The sequence below is a fragment of the Phodopus roborovskii genome, unplaced genomic scaffold (assembly GCF_943737965.1).
Source record: "Phodopus roborovskii unplaced genomic scaffold, PHOROB, whole genome shotgun sequence".
Taxonomy (NCBI): Eukaryota; Metazoa; Chordata; class Mammalia; order Rodentia; family Cricetidae; genus Phodopus; species Phodopus roborovskii.
In genome coordinates, this window is record NW_026126541.1 from 22,664,614 (window position 1) to 22,685,968 (window position 21,355).

Consider the following 21,355-nt stretch of genomic DNA (forward strand, 5'->3'; position numbering starts at 1 on the left):
ATTTTCTACAACATTAGATTGCAGTTCCTTAGTTTGCATCCAACCTTCAAGCTGGTTCTTAATCAGTACAGTGTATTTACCATTATCTCTAGCACTGAGGCCTTTCTGTTTCATACTTTGACCTCAGTCCAACACTGGTATGGGTTCTAATTCATCCTGGCCCATGTTTACTACCAGACATCAATATACAAAACAATTCCAAGTTTTAAATTTTTGTTATCCCTTAGTTTATCTGTTTGTGTCTTCTATGATGATGCTTTGCTTGGTGGTTTATTCCTCACTGCTTCAAAATAAAAAAGATCCATAAACTTAACATAATTCATCTTTAGCATAATTAACAGCTAGTACCCAGACTGTTTAAAACCAGTAACTACTCTTATTTCTAAAAATCATCAAAATGAACAATGTAATCACTTTTATTAATGAGTGCTAAAACACTACCTGGCGCTTTTAAAACCAGTACGATGGTGTCTTCATTTCTACTGCAACCTATGACACTATATGCGCACCTACTAGTAATGTAATTTCAATTTGGATATTTTATTTTTCTAAATAAAAACAGATTTTTACTCCCACACTAAAAACCTTATTAAGAAAATATCAGAAATTTCATAAAAAATAATGTCTTTTTACATTAGGATAGCTATTCAATTCAGAACTAATAGAGGAGATTCATATCTTTATTGAGTGCCTAGTAATACCTCACAAAAATCAGTTTTCTCTCATACATAATTAATGTTACTTAATGAAATATTAAAAATAAAGGTAAGTAGATGAAGAAAAAAAGAAACTTAGGGAAATGTCTTAATGCATTTGCAGCTGTGCCCGAGTCTCACAGTGGTGGAACTGAGGGCCCAGCTCTGGTATTTACTGGTTGTTTCTTATTTCTCAGTTCTCCTCAAGCCTTCTGTACCCTGTGTCTTCCTTTTCTGAGGTCTCTGATGAATAACAACAACCAAGAAAGGCCTTTCTTTGCTTCATTTCCCTCACAGTATTTGTTACATAAAGAACCTAAAATTCCTTTTTTTTTTTTTTTTTCCCTTTTTCTTTTTGTCTGTCTGCCCTATCAGAACATAGATTCTAGGAGGTCACAGGGTGGGTCTGTCATGTTTGTTTCTGTTTCCTGTAGCAAGAATAATGCTTCCAATAAACACTTGCTGAATGACCAAATAATACTGCCCAGCTACAAGGGGTCTTGGTTAGATTAAATAAGACAATGAAAAGAAAGCTTGAACTCCCATGACAAACACTCAATAAGCAATAGCTTCGACTTCAATCTTTTAATAGCATGTATTTTAATCATGATATGATTAAACTGTAAACTGTCTAATTTAAGAAATGCTAGAATGACAACATCTGGTCTAGCGTGGTGCCTGACAGACTCTCATATAGCACAGAATCACCTAGAGGACTTGTTAATACAGGTTCTGCTTATCCCCATAGGTTCTGATACCACAGGTCTAGAGTGAAGCCCAAGAATCTGCACTGCTAATGAGTTCCCAGGTGACATTGTTGCTCATGGATGCTGATAGCTTGGAGACTGCACTTTAAGCAAGAGTATGGGATGTAAGATTTTAGCATTAAATATCAGCCCCTATACCTAAACTAAGTAGTCAAATGGTTATGATATTCAAAAACAATACATGGGTGCTAGAGAGATGGCTCGTCACTTACGAGTGTGTACTACTCTTACACAGTTATAGAGGACCAGAGTTTGATTCCAGACTCCCATGCTGGGCAGCTCAATCTGCAACTCCAGCTCCATGGGATCTGTCATCCTCTTATGGCTTCTGCGGGGACCTACACTCATGTGCAAAACCCCATATAGGCACACTTAAAAAAATAAATCTTCACAACAAGACCAGTGAATAATTAATTATAATTTGCCACCATGAGTAAGCTTCTTCCGCATTGTCTTACATTTACTGTGTGTATCTATGTGAGGAATATAACTCAGGCTTGATGGCAGGCACCTTAACCTGCTGAGTCAACTCCTCCATTCTTAATGTTGTGTTAAGATATGAAATCACCAGTTCTTCATAGTAACATCAACTGTACCTTTCAGTGAACCTGCCTTGTTTGTATAAGTTAAAAATGAACACAATCAGTGTTTTGTTCCAAGGGTTACTGCAATAATTTCTGAAAGGGCAGGAAGAAATTATGTGCCACAGGATGTATTTATTTATTTATTTGTGTGTGTGTGTGTGTGTGTGTGTGTGTGTGTGTACAGCATGGAATTTCATGTCTATGAACACATTTTCTCCCCCTGAGGGAAGAACTGTAAGAGTCCCACAGGGGCTCTGATCTAGAAAGAGGTAAGCACCAATGCAGTGCAGTGATGACATCACACTGCACTGATGACATTGGCATGGCACTGCAGTGATCACATCTGAGCTTTTGGAATGATGCTCTTTTGTCCTTAAGTGATTTTTTTTTTAAAGTCAACAATGTATACAATCACTAGTATATACACCCTAGGTAACTCCCACACACTTTTTAGGGCCTGTTGTAAGACAGAGGATAGCCTTTGGTCTAGCACCATCACACACTGTTCCTACTCTGCAGTCTATCTTTCTCTAATACTCACAGATCCCTACCTCAGTTGGTTCTAGGATTTTTTTTTTTTTTTTAAATTCCTAACTCCTATCCAACATTGTGTGCATGTCCTTCAAGTTAGCTAGTACTACGTTTGAGTCGCTGAAAGGAAAAAAACACAGTAATCAATCATTAACTGTGCATTTAAGCTTGTATCACACACTCCCCTGATATAAAAGAGACACTTAGTCTACATCTATGTGGACAGAGCGGGCATGGATTAGATGGAACTTGGAGGAACCAAGTTTCTAGTTAAAGGATGGATAACTGCTGGCAGAGAACAGAGCAAAGGAAGTCCGTGCAAGGAGGTAAAGTACCTGAACCAAGTGTCTCCTCTGTGGAGAAGAAGAGGCAGGGCAAACAAACCAGAGACAATAGCTTAATTCACTCCGGAGGCAGCAGTATACCACTGAGACATTTTTTGGTCAAGATGAAAAGTCATAGCACAGCGACAGACATCATGCCTTTAGAAACAGCCACCCTGATACTGGTTAAGAATGTGCTACAGTGGGTCTGGTGAGAGGGAGGGAAGGTGGACTTGAATGAGAACAGCAGCAGGGGTGGGCCTAAATGGACTGGGATTCTGCAACAGTTTTGTTGTTAAGGGTAAAGAGAACCAACCAACAGCTGTCTAATTGGACCAAAGGTCCACTCAATGGGGGGAGGGGGAACCATGCCTAATACTGAACACCTACCTACCCTGCTTCCTGGAAAAAGTGAGCTCAGGGTCACTGGGAAAGAATCTACTACAGGTATTTTGCTAGATTAATGTAATTCCTTACTACATTCCAAATCTTACCCTTAGACCCACAAGTAAGTGTAGCTGTCAGTGCTCACCAAAGAAGTCCATCTTTATACTAAATGGGGATCATTACAGAAAGCTACAAATGGACACAATGCAGAGATCAGTGGGTCATGGGAGACACACAACTGTCATAGCTCCTGTGTCTGTGGCTCAGGGAACACTGCAGAAGGGAGGGAAAGAGGCAGGAATTCTGCCATGAAACAGTGTCTCCTAGAAATGGCTGCATAAACCAGCCTGGAAGAATGACGATACCAATATGCATATCAAAGTGGAAGGGGGGGAATTTAAATGTGTTCCCAGTGCTACAGCAACTGGTGACTGCTGGGACAAAGCCTCTCCTAGAGAGGAACCCTTATAGGCTGTCCAATGCAGAATGGTCATCCCTGAAACCACACACACACACACACACACACACATACACACACACACACACACACACCCAAAAGTAGACTTAACAGGTTGTTATTTAATTATTTGTGCACACATGTGTGCACTTATATCACCTGAGAGTGGAGACAACATGGAAGGGGCTGGAGGGAGGAAAGGGAAGGAGGAAATGATATAATTCTATTTCAATTGAAAACGTATTTTTAGGAAGTGAGAATGAAGCTAGATAGAGGCAAGTGATCTCTGTGAGTTCATGGTCAGCTTGGTCTACAGAGCTAGTTCAAAGACAGCCAAGCCTACAGAGAAACCCTGTCTTAAAAACCAAAAATCAAAACAAAACAAAAACCACCACCACCACCAGAAGAAAAGAGAGAGAGAGAAGAATGAGGAAGGAGTACAGTAATCTGAGGGGAGGCTGAGGCATTTGCCCATGCCAAAGCTCTGTGATGGAGAACTCCCACTCCTCTGTTGCCGCAGGCCCAAGGGCATGTGGCCCTACCTGGAAAGGCCTAAGGCCTCCAGGAGCTCAGAAATTCTCTAATTCCACTCTGCTCTAATATCCTGACCCACACTTGAGATTCTATCATGTCCATTATCTTCACTGTGCCTCTTTTACACATTTTTTAAAACTCGCTCACTCTTCTCCAGCTTGACTAGCTAGGCCAGGGGGCAGATTCCATGTCTGGTTTTGCTCACTCGCCTAACTTCACTTATGTATTTCTCATTGACTGACTAATGGGACAGAAGTCTTCTAAGTTCCCACAGCAAGAATAAATGTGTATTCATTCTTTACTAGTGTATCATTCCACTGTAGTTTTGTGCAGACATTTTAATAAGATACTCTTAGTATAAAGTTAAGTATAGAATTCTCAGATCTCAGGCACCAGGCTGAATATCCAACTTCTCCGGTTTCTGGTCAGGGTTCTCTTTGGATGATAAAGTCCACATTTAGGGTAACCATTATATTCTAATCAAAGTTCTACCACTGCAACTCTCAGTAAAGGGGCCAGGCCATTGCCAAAGGACTGTTTACACTAGAATGATTTGTATAGTTTGTTATTTACTTCTTTAAACTTTCAACTACTATTTCAACAAGCTATTGCCAAGGCTATTATTGGCTGCTCTCCACAAACTGATAGTATGGGCCTATTGCTGAAGACAACACTAAGATATCTCATTGAACACAGAGAAGCCAAGCCCGGGGAAAATCAAATACTCTTGTTCTGCTAAAGAAAGATAGCAATGAAATGACTCCAAATGACATTCTGTTACATCAGTAGATCAGTGCCTCAATCAGCCATCATCAAAAATGCTTCTTCTTGCAGTAGATGGGAACTAACAGAGACCCACAAGTGGGCGGTATACATAGGGTAAGGGACTTTGGGACACTCAATCCTCAAAGGGATGTCTTTATCAATCTCTCCATTTAGGGCTCAGGGACCTACCTATGCAAAAAGGCTGTAAAAACCAGAGATGATAGAGAATTTTATGGAAACTGCCCCCAGACACAACAGGACCAGTACATATATGAACTCACAGAGACTATGGAAGCAAGCACAGGGCCTGTACAGGTTCAAGCCAGATAGGTCCTCACTGAGACCGGGGAGTGGACACAAGCTCTTACCCCTAACCTAGAAGCTATCTGCAATAGGTACCCAACCGCAAAGGAAACATCAGTCTTCACCAATGGAGTCTCACTGAGTATATTATCCATACTTCAGAGTAGGCTCCATGCCTAGGAGCAAGAGCAGATGGCCAACACAAAACAAACTCAATGGTATTTTTGTAGGTTTTTTGTCTCATATTTGTTCTGTCTTATTGGTCTTTTACTTGTATATTTTACTTGTATGATTTTGTGTTTTTGTGGGTTATCGTGTTCACACATGCATACACCTAGGTGAATTTCTTGGGGTTTTGTTATTCATTCTTTAAAAAGAGAAAGAAAGGGCATGGTGTTGGGTAATAGACAGGCGAGAGGAGGAGGGATTCGGGGAGGGGAACATGTAATCAGACCACAGTGCATTAAAAAAATAAAATAAAAAAAAAAAGGCAAAAAAAAAAAAAAATCTCAGCTACTCTTTCTATGGAAAATAATCCTTCTCTATACAGAATTTTAACAGTGTATTCTTCAATGTTAAAATAAATGGTAAAGTGCTACTTTAAGTAGCTAAGTAAAATTTCATGGTTCGTCAGGAAAAAGATCGTAAATATGTGTGTGTGTGTATGCATGTGTGTATACTTCCACAATTTTTTGGTTTTCTTCAAAAATGAGATACTAATTGAATTTTATTTCAAAATTTGTTTCAGGACATAAAATTTGTAGTAGACAGGAATTGGGAGATTTGTGCTTTTTTTAATCTTATCTCTCATAGTTGGCCATTTCTGCTGGAGAGATCCAAATACAAAAACAATGCACATATGTTAGGATTGGCAAAACAAAACAGACTGTGAACCACTTATATGTCTGTATAGGTACAATAGGAAACACAATGTGCTTGACTGTCCACTCCAGTGTGCATACCTTACTGACTCTTCTCCCAAAACATCCAGTCTAGCCACTCTTCACTACCTCTATCCCAAATTTTACTATCTTTCTTTGAAGTCTATGTCTTACAGGGGTGGTGTGTGTGTGTGTGTGTGTGTGTGTGTGTGTGTGTGTGTGTGTTTATGTTGTCTTAACTGATCCAATGTTTCTTGAACCTGCTATTCCTACTCCTTCTGTCTAGAAGGTTCTTCCCATATCCCCACAGAGCTCAATCCCCTAAAGTTTCTGTTAAGATGGCGTAGAGAGGCTGACATGGCAACATATAAAATAACCCCATCCTTATCTACAATGGTTCCTTCCCATGCCATTCATTACCAATATGGAATATACTTATTATAAGCTTCCTTTCCTAGAATGTAAACTTCTTGGTCAGAGATTTTATTATTATTTTGAGAACTCTTGTATCATCTGTATTTAGCAGATGAGACAGAGTAGATAATCAATAAATGTTTCCAATGACAATTTATTATTAACTGTTCAAGTTAAATATAAGGCAAGAACAAGTTAACTATAGAAGACATTTCATAGTTAACTACTAATTGAACAGCATGTGGCAATTACTGTCACAGAGGAGTATCCATCAACACCACTAGACATATTTCCCACAGTATATGTGACCAGAGCTGACCACAAGAACCAGTAGGTATCAGTATGTTCAAACAGCATTCAATAAAATTCTGTTTTTAAAACTGTGATTAATTTATATGTAACATAAAATTTGTCATTTTAATTCCCACATGATTTTATTTGGCTCATTTCTTTGAAACAATAAGTATGAATTTTATCTGTTCATGGGGGGAGAAGCATTCAAAGGGAGCTTTGAAAAAAGGCATTGCTGCTAGTTTAGAATGCTTAATAGACATTAAACTGAGCCTACTGGAATTAATTCCACTGAAGTCAGAAAATAAAACTTTACTAGCAGAAAACACAGAAAGTATATACGCATACAAGTGGTTATAAAAAGGTCTCCTCCCCTCTGATAAGACAGGAAACAATGAGATCTTAAAAGTTCTTCAGCTATGGCAATACTGCCATGGACTCTATGTTGGCATGCTTCAGAATTACCAAGGCAACTCCCTAAAAGACAGGTAGTGGTCTGTGAACAACCTGCATTCCCATTAGGTTCTTAGGACAGGCCGATAGTGCTGGGACTGGTAAAGGAAACAACTCATAGGCATCCTCTAGCTCCTTCAGGGCCATTAAAAGAAACTGAAATAGTTCACTTTTTGCAAATTCATTACCAATTAAAGCCTTTTAAGAACATTGTACAATCTGGTTTTAAAAGTCAACATGTATTAGGATTGAACTGGTAGGAAAACCTCATGCTTACGACACCCCCGAGATAAATATTCTGAAAATTAACTTGGAAATAATTCCGAGATTGCTTTTTAAAACTTAAAATCCATCCAGACAAAACCAGGGTGCAACAGTTTTAAAGGAACAAACACAGATAAATTCTGATGAGCAGGTGACATAAAGATACCTACATGTATGGAGGCATTCTGTCACCGTCGTCGGCTTGATCAGGTACCCTTTACAGATGTAGCAGGTGATGTAAGGGTTGAAGTCTTTCACCAAGTGTTTCCTTTGGGTAGCCATTCGTGGTTACCTGGCTTCAGCAGTTCAGGCAAAGAGGGGCACTAAGTGGATGCAAAGCTGGTCCCAGTAGCTGGCACAACGTTCTTGGTAGATGTCCTGAGGCATGAGCATGAACATCCAGCCTGAGCACAGACCACTGGTCATCACTCCCTTTCACAGTCCTGCTTTTTCATATCTGTTTCCAAAACCACAGAAAGAAGGCATCAAATTCCTTGGATTACATTTAATATCATTATCAGTGAGCAGAACATCACCTTTATTGTCCAGTTAACCTATAAGTCTATTACAACTTAACTGAGTAACAAATTCACCCAGTTCTGAAGCCTCAATTATTACCGCCACTCACGAACACCCAAAGCTACTGAATCTAGGAGTAGATAGTTGCATGCTGCCAATGCAAAGTACAAAGACTCAAAAGTGAAGTCATTAACCCACCTAGCAAAATGCTCTCTCTTTCTTTCGGCACTCTCCTAGTTAATAGTCAAGTCAAGTTGATGCCCTTATCCTCTCCTCAAAGAGACGCCTGCCACCCTCCAGTCAGGCCAGCTTATATTCTGCTACCATGTTGATTACACCCATTGCAGTCAATGTTTCTCAAAAAAATGTCAGCGCTTCCCCTTCACTAACAGGAAAAAAAAAAAAAAAAAAAAAAGTAACCACACTCCTGGTTGATTTTAACCTTTCCTTCAACACTTCAGGTAGACTGACAGGCTCGTATGTTTCCTCCTGAGAGCTGCATGCTGCTTGTCTCCGCGACTCCCTCTCCAAAGCTGTCCTCAGTGTTATCTCTACTAATGCTCACTTCTCCCTGATTACACTTTCCTTTCATTTTGACTTAAAATTATTCATTCATTCCTGTTTTCCGAGGTTGAGTTTCATATAGTTCAGGCTGGCCTAGAACCCTTGAATTGATCCTCCTGCTTTGGGAGGATCACAGTGCTGGGATTACAGGTATTCACCATTCCCAGTTAACACGGTAACATAGGGCAAACTCAGCACTGAGCATGCTGGGCAAGCACTCTACCAACAATTTATTCTCTATCTCTATTAAGCAGAAAGTTTCAATAGAAACCAGTCACACATAATAGATATATACCCTGGGGAATGTACTTTCTCCAAGTCTCAGATGGCTGTTTATTTTGTTGATTTTTAACTGTAAAATAACAGTAAAAGCTCCAGGTACCTAGAAAGGAGTAATACAACTTGATAGTACACAGTGAAAAACTGAAGAAATGCCATTACTTTTCTTGCAACTTTACGAATAGCTATCTCATTGGGTTATTTGGAGTTTTGCAAGTTCCTTACAAGAAAGATGTGCTTAGAAAACAATGCGAACGAAGATGCTTATGTCACGAAGTTCATTCTACACCAAGCTCATGCTTCAGAAGGGAACTTTTCTCCTATCTTGGCTGTTACATCATAGGCGAGTATAAAATAACTGGAAAGGTCTAGAAGGCATCATTCCGCCAGCACACACCTACTGTGAATGTTCAAGGCATAGGCTCTGAGCATCTATCCCTTCGGGGAAATGGTGTTAAGGATGTGACAGAAGGTGTAATTTAATTAATTGCAATCTGAAGATTCTGGCCTTAGCCCTTCGTGACCTTCAGCAAAGCATTAATATCCCAGCCCGGGTCTCCGCTGTTTTCTCTGCTTTTCCTTACTCCCAGGACTTACTCGTGCGCTCGCGGCAAAACCTGTGGGAAGCGCAGTCCCGATCCCAAGCCCTGTCACCCGAGACTGGGAAAGGAAGCGAGTGCTTGCGGTGTCGCGCGGGCGGCCAGGGGCAACTTTTCCGCGTCGGGAGGCGCGGGTCCCGGAGGTTCAAGCCCTCCCGCCGCTTAGCAGGTGCTCGGCCCGGGAGCCGGGGCCACCCGCGCGGAGACCGCGGGACAGGACAAGTTGTCGCGGGCCGGCCGGGCCGCCCCCGAGCGAGCTCACATCCGAAGCCCCGCACGCCCGCCCCGCCCCCGAGCGGCTCGGGCTCCAGCGCCCGGCGCGGCAGGTGTCTGGGACGCCGCGACCGCCGGCGCAAACTTGGCGCGCGGCCGGGCCGCCCCCGCGCGGTACCTACCCAGCGGCCGCCGCCGCTCCTCAGTCCGCCGGCGCGCCCGCCTCCGAGCCCGGGAAAGCGAAAGAGAAACAGCGCCTGCCGCGGCCTGTCTGCTCCCCGCGCCCTGTCCGCCCTCCCCCAGCAGGCGGGAGCGCGCGGGCTCCACGGGGCCACTCGGCTCTGGCGCGATAGGGCGCGGCGGGCCTCGGGGCCAAGCCGGTGCCGCCTCCAAGGGCAGCTCCACCCACCTCCAACCGCCAGAGCCGTCCGCCCGCCGGCCACGCCCCATCCCACGCCCTTCCTCGTGGGCCCCGCCCCTCTCCGCCGGCCACGCCCTCAGCCCTCGCTGGCTTGCCGGTGCTCCTCCTAGGCGCCTGGGCCACCCAGCCTTCCCTGCCCCCCACCCCTGTCGCTCCCTTGTGACACGTAGCTGTGGCCAAATTTATCTCTGTTCTTCTTATCCTCGTCACCCATCTCCCGCTCGCTTTCATTGTAACAATGACCAGTATGGTTTTTTTTTTTTTTTGTCTTGTTTTTTGTTGTTTTTAGCTGGCGGGGTCAGTGTTGATACTGAGTCACCTCACTAAAATTTCCCCTTGGGTTCAGCGGGTAAAAGCCCTGAGCTCTTGAGTTCAATCCCCAGTACACAAATGCAGGGAGATGAGAATGGACAGAATGACTCCTGCTAAGTTGTCCTCTGACCTCCACAAGGGCAATGTGGCACAAGCACACCCCCACACATCCATCCATACATATATATATATATGAAATCGCTATTGAATTCGTTGCAATAAGGTGGGTCCAGCAGTCATGATCATTGACAAATACAGGTAAGCTAGAAATTTGTGTAGGGGGTGATGATGGTAAGTGGTAAAAATTTATTGCTGTTTGCAAGGTTCTAAACAAATACCCCCCCCCCCCCAGTGCTCTTTCTAGTGGACTTTGAGATAGATTTCCAGCGGAATTCACTGAAGGAAAAGATTTCTTGAAAGGCTTCCTGAATTTCTTCATTCAATCATTTTCTAACGTGTTCCCCAAACTCAAATTCCTACTAATACAACTGTGCTAAGCATTAGCTGGACACCAGGTCATTTCCGTCTTAGAAGACTATACTCCAGGACTGGGTTCTAGGCAAATCAAGGTAGCCTTCACTTACTGACCAAACATAAGGAGCATTTTCCAAAGGGCAAACTGCAAAGACAATCTTGGATCTCACATACCAGAAAGAAACAGGGTTGCAATTCCACCATCTCTTTTGTAAAAGCCAGAGCAAAGGTGGCTAAAGAATTCACAGAGAATGCTGAGCATTTGCATTTATCCCCTACAGACAGGCAGCACCTCTGGCTAGTGACAGAGTGCAGGCACACAGGTGTCCAGAGATACATCTCAAATTTAAAACTCACCAAGTACAACAAGAAACTTTAAAAATTATCCACGTTATAACTAAACTTTGAAAGTAAAACAAACTCATTTGAATATTGCCACAGCAAGAATACATCTTCTGATAGAGCTCTAAGTGATTTCTCTACAACCTTCGTAAAGACCTCTTTGTAAAACTATTATTCCAGGATGGGGTGACTTCCACAAGACACAGCAATCGCAGTATGCAAAAGGAAACAAGTCAGGCCAAGTGACTACAAGCTTCATAGCTTTTGATCTGAACATATCCAGATGGGAAAGGTCAATCTATTTCCAGTCTATTTAGAATATGCAATAAAAGGTTCTATTAAAACATTGCAGGAAAGATCCTGCAGTATACACCGTAGCACATATAAAACGGCCTAAAACTGTTCTAGTTTGTGTCTGAGATTATCTTAAATGTCTTTTTCAGGAGTAACAGTTTGTGTAACTCCAAGTGGAATGAAATTGATGATCAATAAAGGAGCTACCCAGTATTTTCAGAAATGATCTTGACCATGGGTTCAAGGAGGACGTACACTAGCAAAGGAGATAAGGAGGGCTCATACTGTTGTTGCAGGCAGTCGCTGAAGATGGATGTAGAGGTGGAGATGCTGGGGAGCTGGAGTGTGATGGTGGGGCTGAGAGACGGGATGGGGGTCCCATCCTTTGTGAGGAAATCTGTGTTTTGTGTCTCTACACACAGCTCTAGTTGAACAGTGTCTTAGTCATTGTTCTACTGCTGTGAAGAAAAACCATGACCCCAGCAACTTGTCCAAAGGGCAAAGCATTTAACTAGGGGCCAGCTTAAAGCCTCAGAGACTTAGTCCATTATCATCATGGCAGGGAGCATGGCAGCAGGCAGGTGTGGTAGCTAAAAGCTTTACCTTGATTCCTGTAGGCCAACAGAGAGACTGGGCCTGGCAAGTGTTTTTAAAACCTTAAAGCCCACCCCCAGTGGAATGCTTCCTGCCACAAGGCTACATCTCTTAATCTTTCTCATCCTTCTTAAATAGTGCCAATCCTACATGATTAAGCATTCGAAAATATGACTCTATGGGGTCATTCTTAGTCAAACCACCACAGTTTGTGATTTATTCGCTCTCTTCTTTAGCGAACAAATTGATTCTCTTACCCTCAAAAAGCCAAACACACACCCATCAACAACCCCCTCCCCAAATAAAAACCCTCAAACACTAGAGCAATGCTAGGGAAGGTAGCATTCCTCCTGAGTATACACTCTAACCTCTGACTTCATTTTTGTCACACTAGTTCTAGTTGGTATCAATAATAAAAACTCAAGAGACAGATATTGGGGTTAAAGCTGAAGATCAGAGAAGCAGAGTGGTCAGCCACTAGAGTTCTCACCTCTAGCAATGCTCAGACTGAAGGGGTGATCCTGTCCATAGACTGCATCTCCAGACTGCACTGCTCCCCACCAAACCTCAAACTGCACTGAGCTCTTGTCTCCTCCAGCCTTGTATTTCTCTCTGGTGCTAGGAAGAGAGGCATGGGATCCCAAGTGCTGAGATCATCTTCATGTGAGCTGTTTCTCATTTAGACTGGATCAATTTCATGTAGCTCAAGGTGGCCTTGAATTAAGAAATCTGTCTTCCCCTGTCTCCTGAGTGTTGGGATTAAAGGTGTGAGTCACTACTGCCTGGCTTCTATGGCTAACTAGTGTGGCTGCTGGGATTAAAGGTGTGTGCCACCACTGCCTGGCCTCTAAGGCTAACTAATGTGGCTAGCTCTGCACTCTGATCTTCAGGCAAGTTTATTAAATCATAACAAAATATCACCACACTTTTTACAGACACAATACCAACGCCCTGAAAAGGAGCAAACTCACATCACAGCTGATTTGGGTTGCAGCAAGCCTAAAACAAAAATATCAGTTTCCGTTTTGTTTACACCTTTAAGAAATTCTCAAGTACAAGAAGTTATGAGATATTAAACAGAGTAACTTAGAAACAACCCAAAAATGTATGGAGAAATGGGAGGGATAAGCAAGTAACAGCTGCTCTTTTCACCACTAATTAATTAGCAAGTTAATATCAACTGATTTTAATGGTATTACTTTTTTGAAAATTAGGGTGATGTATTTCCCTGAGTATTTACTTGATTGCACTGTGAAACTCTAAGACTGTGTTAATAAAATTTACCTTGGATCAGGGGCCAGAGCCAGGGATTAGCTGACAGAAATTAGCCATAGAGAATATGGAGGAGCCAGGGATATGGACAGAGAGACACAAAGGAAGGAGGGGGGGGAGGGGGCACTTCCGAGACTCAAGGGCCTCTTTGGTTTGAGATGGAAAGAGTGATGCTCTCTTGCTGGGTAGCGGGTTGCTTCACAGCCTCTCTGAGCTAACAGGTTTTCACCCCAGTATCTGATTCCCGAGTAAAGAGGACAATGTGGATAAAAATAACAATTCCTTTTCATCATTTTAAATTGTTTTATGTACTTCAATATAGTCTTTTTTTTTTAACAGTATCTTTAACATATAAGCTGCCTTCTGTAATCTAAATGTCTTTCTATAGAGATTGCAGAAAATATTAAAATTTAATGTAAGTATTCTATTGGGCGCAAGTGCCTTTATGACATAAATATTACAGCCCCAAACCAATGAGTGCCTAGAACTGGTGATGAAGAGCTAGGCGGTTGTGTGCTGAGACGGGAATGAAGCAGAGTCAGCCATCCTTGACTATGCCTCCATTTCTCACTGTGCCTGTTTCCACAACCCAGTAACTGCCAAGGACTCTGCCCGTCCCTCAAACCCCTATCCCTGCCTCCTCGGGTCAGAAGCATCTCTCCCCTTCATACACGCCAGACTCTGACTCAGTGTCCTTCAAAGCTGTTACCCAGTGGTCCTCAGTAGAGCCACAGTCTACAGTGTGCCACATCCTGCCTCCACCTTCAGAAAAGCCCCTGTGTTATTAAGAGAGCTCTAAAACACCTGATAAGGCCACCCCAGGCCCCTGTTATCTCCACAGCCCCCACTATCTTCCATGATGGACCTCCCTGACCTCTGGCTAGCTCAATGGTCTTCTTATAATTTGATGCCTAATCTAATCCCTTCACTCTTTCCTGCCGCTGTTAAGTCTGAACAGTCCTTATGTATTTTCCAGGTATCCACTTATTCTCAAGGACAGTTCCTGGAGATATCCAGAGTTCTGAAGAGCCTTTTCTATGACACAAACCACACATGCATATATATGGCAACACACTTTCTTGCATGTGTCTGCCTGCATGTGTTTTCACCTGTGTAGGTACATGTGTACAAGTATGTACACGCATGTGGAGGCCCAAGGCTGATATTGAGTATGTTCCTTGGTAATTTTCCACTGTATTCACTGAGCCATCTCTCACATTTTTGGTTGTGACCCTAGTCTTTAAACAGCCGAGCCATCTCTCCAGCCCTTGAGCAATATTTTGAAAGGAATCTAGAGATTGCTGATACAATCAATGCATTATCTGTCTCTGACTCCTGAGCACTGGAATTCCAGGTGAGCTAACAGAACTACCCAGAGTTTATGTGGACACAGGATCTGAACTCTGATCCTCATGCTTGCCTGGAAAGTGCTTTATCAGCCCAGTCACCTCCTGAGCCCCAAGGGCCACATTCTTACTCTTTCAAATCACCTATCTCTCTGACTTGGAATGTGGTCTGAATTAGAAGATGAGCCCAGTGCATCTGTATTTGCCCTGGACTATGCACCCCCAGTGCAGGTGACAGCAAACAGCAAACACTCAAAGAAATGTTTATTAAAAAAAAAACAAGAAAAACATGAATAGTTACATTTGAAGACAGAGACTCTATTCTTTCTTTGATTTCTTCTAGGGTGAATCTTAACAGAGTATGATATAGTTATAATCCCTGCCTTCTAGGATGGTTAATTAAAATCACACCAGGGAGTGGAGACTTAGCCACAAGAAAGAGTTAGATAGAAATACATCAAGTTTGTTAATGGTGTTAAACAGAACATGACCAAATGGTAAGAGTGCCAGGTGAAAAAGGGCAGTACTATGCAGCGGTCAAGCCATCAGTCCCACGTGCCACCCTGTCTGTTAGAAAGGCCACAAGGCACAATCCCAAAGGCTTCGGGTCTGAGGGACAAAGGGAAAAGCCAGAAAGGAGGAGACACCCGGCACACTAGAAAGAAACAAGCAGAGAGAGGCCAGAGACAGGAGCAAGACTAAGATTCTGAAACAGTAAACGTCTTTTCTTTTTTGTTGTATGTACATGTGTATGTATGTGAGCGTGCTTACATGTCCAATCATGCATTTCATTCCCTCCTCACCTTATCTTTTTGAGACAGTGACTCTAACTGAGCCCGAGTGACACCAATTGGCTACACTACCCTGCCAGTGAGCTCTGGGGACCCAGCTGTCTCTGTCCTCATTACCCTAACAGAACCCTGCTTTTACATGGGTGCTGGTCATCCAACTTCTGTTTCCATGCTTGTATGGCAACTACTTTAACCACGGAGCCATCTTCCTGGCCCAATATTTTAAAGCACTAGAAATGGACTATGCTAAGATGAAAAGTCAACATTTGTTTCCTTCTTTGGAAAGTATGTGTGGTGGTGGTGGTGGGGAGACAAATCTAGTTTTCTTTACTATCGAGTTAATGGCTGGATGAAGCAAGTTCCAGTACTTCTCAAAGACTAACGGAGATAACTGAGTGGGGACTGGAGAGATGGCTCAGGGGGGGAAGAGCATTGGCTGCCCTTCCAGACGACCTGGGTTCAGTTCCCAATTTAAATTCTAACTAGTGGCTCATGACTGTAACTTTAGTTCTAGGGGATCCTATACCATCTTCGAGCACCCATGGGCACTGCACACATGTGGTGAACAGATAAACATGCAGGCAACACACTGCCTCACAAACACACAGAGAACAGAACTGCAATGGTTTCAAACTGTAAGGGAAACTGCATTTCTCCAATCGTCGGGCCTGCGACATGTCAAATCATCCTCATGAAACTGCAGGAGGTTAAAGTCCTAGGGTAGTAAATGTACAGGAGATCTGAAGGTAGAAACTAAGAATAAGTCCCAAATCTCCAGTGACGTCAACAACCGAATGCCAGAAGGGTAAGTTACAAGGAAAGTTTTGATCTTTATTGATAGCTGGGGATTAGAATTAAAGGAAAGACTAGTGGCAAGAGATGAGTTTTGTTCTCGTTTATTTAAAAAATGTATACTTATTTAGCACACACACTGGCCTGCGGGAGCCCCTGTGCTGTGGTAAGCCTATATTCACCTCTACAGGAAGGGAACTCCACAGCGGGGAGGTCAAAGGGCAAATTTTAGAAGCTGGTTCTGTCCTTTCACCACAGGTTCTGGGATGGGACTCAGGCCATCAGACCTGCATGCCAAGCACTTTTTCCTGAGGAGGCAGCTTGCTGTCTCAAGAACCGGTATTTTGGTAGCATAAATCAGTTCCCTCGGTATCCTTCCTATGAAAATGGGGATTATTTCTTCCTTTGGTGAAGGGAAGTATTTGGGATCAAATCCAAGGCCTTATGCTAGACAAGTGCTCTTACATCCCCAGCAGAACACTGAGGCCATATCATCATCTTAGCCATTATGTATGTGCAAGAAAGATCTTCTTTATATATTTTATTTATTACAACAAATATGATTGAGATGATAGATCTCAATGGCCACATTCAAGTTGTTACCCCCTCCTGAGACAGGTTTTCTCTGGGTAGCCCTGGCTGTCCTGGAACTTACTCTGAAGACCTGGCTGGCCTCAAACTCACAGAGATCTGCCTGCCTCTGTCTCCTGAGTGCTGCAATTAAAGGTGTGCTCCACCACCACCCAAAATGTTCCCCCACACACAATCAAGTTTTAAAACTAAGATGGGAAATCATAAACATTTCACTAGAAAACTTATATTCATAAAGGTTTTAATAACTAGGTCAACATTAAGAATTTACTTACTTCCCTCTAGTGAGGGAGTAACAGAATTTCCCCCCCAGTAAGATACAGATTCTCCATAGGGTGTGTGCGCGCGCACGTGTGTGTGTGTGTGTGTGTGTGTGTGTGTGTGTGTGTGTGTGTGTGTGTGTGTGTGTGTGTGGTCAGAGTTAACCTTGTGAGGAGTCCATAGTTAGTAGTTGATGGGCAGGGAATGCAGTGCTGTCGGGCAGGCAGGCAGCCAGCAGGAGGAAGAGGTGAACAGAGAAGGCAGCAGGCAAAGCACTAAGAAGGGAAGTTGCTCTCCCACCCATTCGCAATCCCATCTTGGACCTTGAAGCTCAGAGGGCAGGAAGGAAGAAGGAAAAAAAAAAAAAAAAAAAAAAAAAAAAAAAACCAAACCACTCTTAAAAAACAAGAGGTAAAATCAGTTTATCTGTTGTTTTCAGGTATTCAAGTAGTTAATAATTGACTACAGTACAGGTCTCTCTCTCTCTCTCTCTCTCTCTCTCTCTCTCTCTCTCTCTTGGCTTGTGGAAAGCTAGATGGAGTCTAATTTAAAGCAGGGAGACATTCGCTAAAATATTGGATGGAAGCTCATAATTCTTGAATTTTAGGATCATGAACCTCTGAAGGGACTGTAACTTCTCCCTCATAGTACAAGGAGATAAAGAGCATCTGTCTTGAATGGTTACCTCTGCTGGGAAGAACTATCTTAATCATCTAGAGAAAAGTCTTTCTTGGTACAAAAGCTGTAATGTCTTCTTGACGAAAAGCTAGGAAGAGATCACCAATTTCAATGCATCTCAAGTAAATTGGCTCTATGGGTATACAGTGAATGGAGCATAAACTCCACATGGGCTGGGCATCTGCCACCATTGTCAATCCCTAAAACACAACAGATTCTTATTAAATGTTTGCTGAATGGATCCACAGACAAACAAATGAGGAAACAAACGATGTCCACTTTTGCAGGCAAGACTGCTTATGTTCAAATCACGATACAAATAAGCATCCATGGCTCAGTCTCCCATCACTTAAATCACCCTATTCGAAAGAAGAGCACATCACATAGGAGTTACGTGACTTATAAAGGTCATGCTATGGATGCACTGACTTCAGAGTCAATGGGCAGACACATTCTGAATTAACTTATAATTCCTACACCTGTACTGCTCCCTACTATGGAGACGCACCAATAATGGAACATGTGGGCATAATTTAAGTCCCTAGTTCCAAAGAAATCCATTGGACAACTTCTTCATACCCTTTGCTTGCTTTTAGTATACAATAGGAGGAAAAGCTGGTTGGCCAAATTTATGTGCATCATGTCTGCTTTCCACATTCCAGGAATTTAAAGCTAAGATCACTACTTATGGGACAAATGAGTAAAATAAGTCTTGGTTAACTGGTTATCACAAGGTGAAATTGAGAACCATTTCTCAATGTATATAATGTCTAGTTTCATACATATTCAGAATGTCTGAGGGACATTCTGCCCAGCAATGTCTTAGGGAGGCAGAACTGGCTGAAACATTAAATATTTAGAAAACCTGACTGTTATCAGTTATATTCTTCCCTGTAAAAATGTCCATGCAAACAGAAAAAGAATGGTCAACAAGGAGCACAGAAAAGGGGAAACACGAAGGGCAAGATTTTGGCTGTGTGTCATCTGTACTAGTCAGGGCTAGGAGATGCTGAGCCAGAGTAAGCACTGAGCTAGTCCAGGGCAGTATGCTCTAATGCTTCCTAGGAGGAGTCCATCACACCTAAGCTGTCACCACTTCTGCCCAGCTCTGATTCCAGTGCTTACAGAGAGGCCCTCTGAGCACTCCTTTATGGTCCCTTCTGCAGATAGAAAGTATTCTTCTTCCTATATTTGATGCTATGTCGATTGAAAATTTTAAATTAGAGAATTCTCAATAGAGGAAACTCAGATGGCTGAGAAACACTTCAAAGGTTCGACATCCTTAGACACCAGGAAATGTAAATCATATTCACCTTACACCTGTCAGAATGGCTAAGATCAATAACACAAGTAACAGTTCATGTTGGCAAGGAGGTAGAGCAAGGGGAACACTCCCCCCATCGGTGGCAGGAGTACAAACTTTTATAGACACTGTGGAAATCGGTAAGGCAGTTCCTTAGAAAGATAAGAGTCTACCTCAAGATCCAGATCTACCATCCATACATATACCCAAAGGATTCTCCATCCTACTACAGACACACCTGCTCAGCCATATTCATTGCTGCTCTATTCATAAGAGCCAGAAATTGGAAGCAACCTAGAGGTCCCTTGACAGAATAAAGAAAATGTGATACAGTTACACAAGAGTATTACTTAGCTGTTAACAATGACATCATGAAATTCACATATAAATGAATGGTAGCAGAAAAAGAAAATCATCCTGAGTGACATAACCCAGACCAAGAAAGACAAATGTGGTATTTACTCACTTATATGTGGATATTGCCTGTTGAATCAATGATAACAAAGCTACAATCCACAGAACCACAGAGGATATGTATTAAGTAAGGGACGGGGGTGGGGGAGACAGATAGGTCTCATTAAGAAGGGAGAAGAGAATAGTTATGGATGGATCAGGGGGCTGGAATGGGATGATCAAGTGGGGAATGGATGGCAGAGGGAAATAAGGGAGGGATGTAGGTGGAGATAGCTAAAATTAAGGGCCATTTGAGGGATGCTATGGAAACCCAATATAATAGAAGCTTCCTAAAACATATACATATGTGAAAGTGATCAAAATGAAATCACCAAATAACGGGGAGGCATATCCCCAACTGGTCATCTCTTGCCAGCAAATCAAGCTTCCACTACTAGGCCCAGGTATGTCCTAATAGAGTTGTTGGCTAACAAGGTCCCATAGGAATGTTCAAATAACCCAGGCAAAACCTATAGGTTGCTCTCCACAACTTCAACAAGGCCCAACTGCTGAAGACAGCACTTACACAACTCACTGACCATGAAGAAGTTGAGCAGTTGCCTACCTAGGGTGGTCATCCCTTTGTGCTAGTGTCTTTGGTACAGGAAGGTACTGTGTATGCTACCACGTAAGTGAGTAAGTAAGTAAAAGTAAAGTCCAAGCCAGCCATAGATCTTTTGATCTACACAATGGTATCCTGCCTGAAAGATATGCTAAGGGATTCAATGGTGGCAGAAAGCTTGTGGGAGTAACCAACCAATATCTTATTTAAGGCCAACTCCAAGAGAAGGAACCCATGCCCGACAAGTGTAACCAAGAACCCAAGAACCAGAGATTAGGTAGCTCAGGGACTCGGGCTAAAGCCAAATATTACTGGTGTGAAGAAGAAAAAAAAATAAACCATAGCAATAAGATGGCTCCTAATGATATTCTGCTATATTCATAGATCAGTGCCTTGCTCAGCCACCATCAGAGAAGCTTCCTCCCGCAGCAGGAGGGAACCAATACAGAGACCCACAGCCAGACATTGTGTAGAGTAAAACACCTTGTAACACTCAGCCTTAAATGAAATGTCTCTAGCAAATCCCTTCCCTCAATGCTTAGGGAACCCCAAGGAACAGAAAGCAGAAAGAATGTAAAAGACAGAGAGAACGGAGGACAACGAGAAAACAAGGCCCGATAAAACACCATGATCAAAGCTCTTAGGAGCTCATACAGAGCAAGGCAGCATGCACAAGGTCCGCACGAGTCTGGACCAGGCCCTCTGCACGCGTATATGGCTTCCAGCTTAGTGTCTTTATGGAATTCCTGAGTGGGTCTCTGATTCTTGTGCCTTCTCTTGGGCTCTTCTCCTTCTGTTTGTCTTGTCCGACTCTGATGCACTAGTTTCTGTTTATCCCTTAGAAGCCTGTTTGTTTTCTAATGAGAGACAGAAAGGGAGTGGATTTGGATGGGAGGGGAGGTGGGAAGAACTGGGAGGAACAGGAGGGAAAACTGTGATCAGGATATATTACATGAGAAAAAAAAATCTATTTTCAATAAAAAGAAAATGTAAACAAAAAGGTGAAATTGCCAACCAATTGCAAATCTCCCCGCAAGTCTTTTCCA

The 21,355-nt window shown here is 42.7% G+C and overlaps 1 protein-coding gene across 3 annotated transcripts in view; it reads right to left on the bottom strand.

Annotated features, from left to right (window-relative positions):
* The window catches only part of Pcgf5 (polycomb group ring finger 5), a 100,918-nt gene that overhangs the window by 33,254 nt on the left and 46,309 nt on the right, over positions 1 to 21,355 (bottom strand). For 2 of the 3 annotated variants that reach the window (XM_051199608.1, XM_051199606.1), the window contains exon 2: positions 7,820 to 8,106. In XM_051199608.1, the coding sequence (XP_051055565.1) occupies positions 7,820 to 7,931 (112 nt within the window). In that variant the 5' untranslated portion in view covers positions 7,932 to 8,106. Of the gene's footprint in view, positions 1 to 7,819; positions 8,107 to 10,005; positions 10,233 to 21,355 lie in introns of those variants that run through there. The other variant, XM_051199607.1, reaches the window with a different exon arrangement.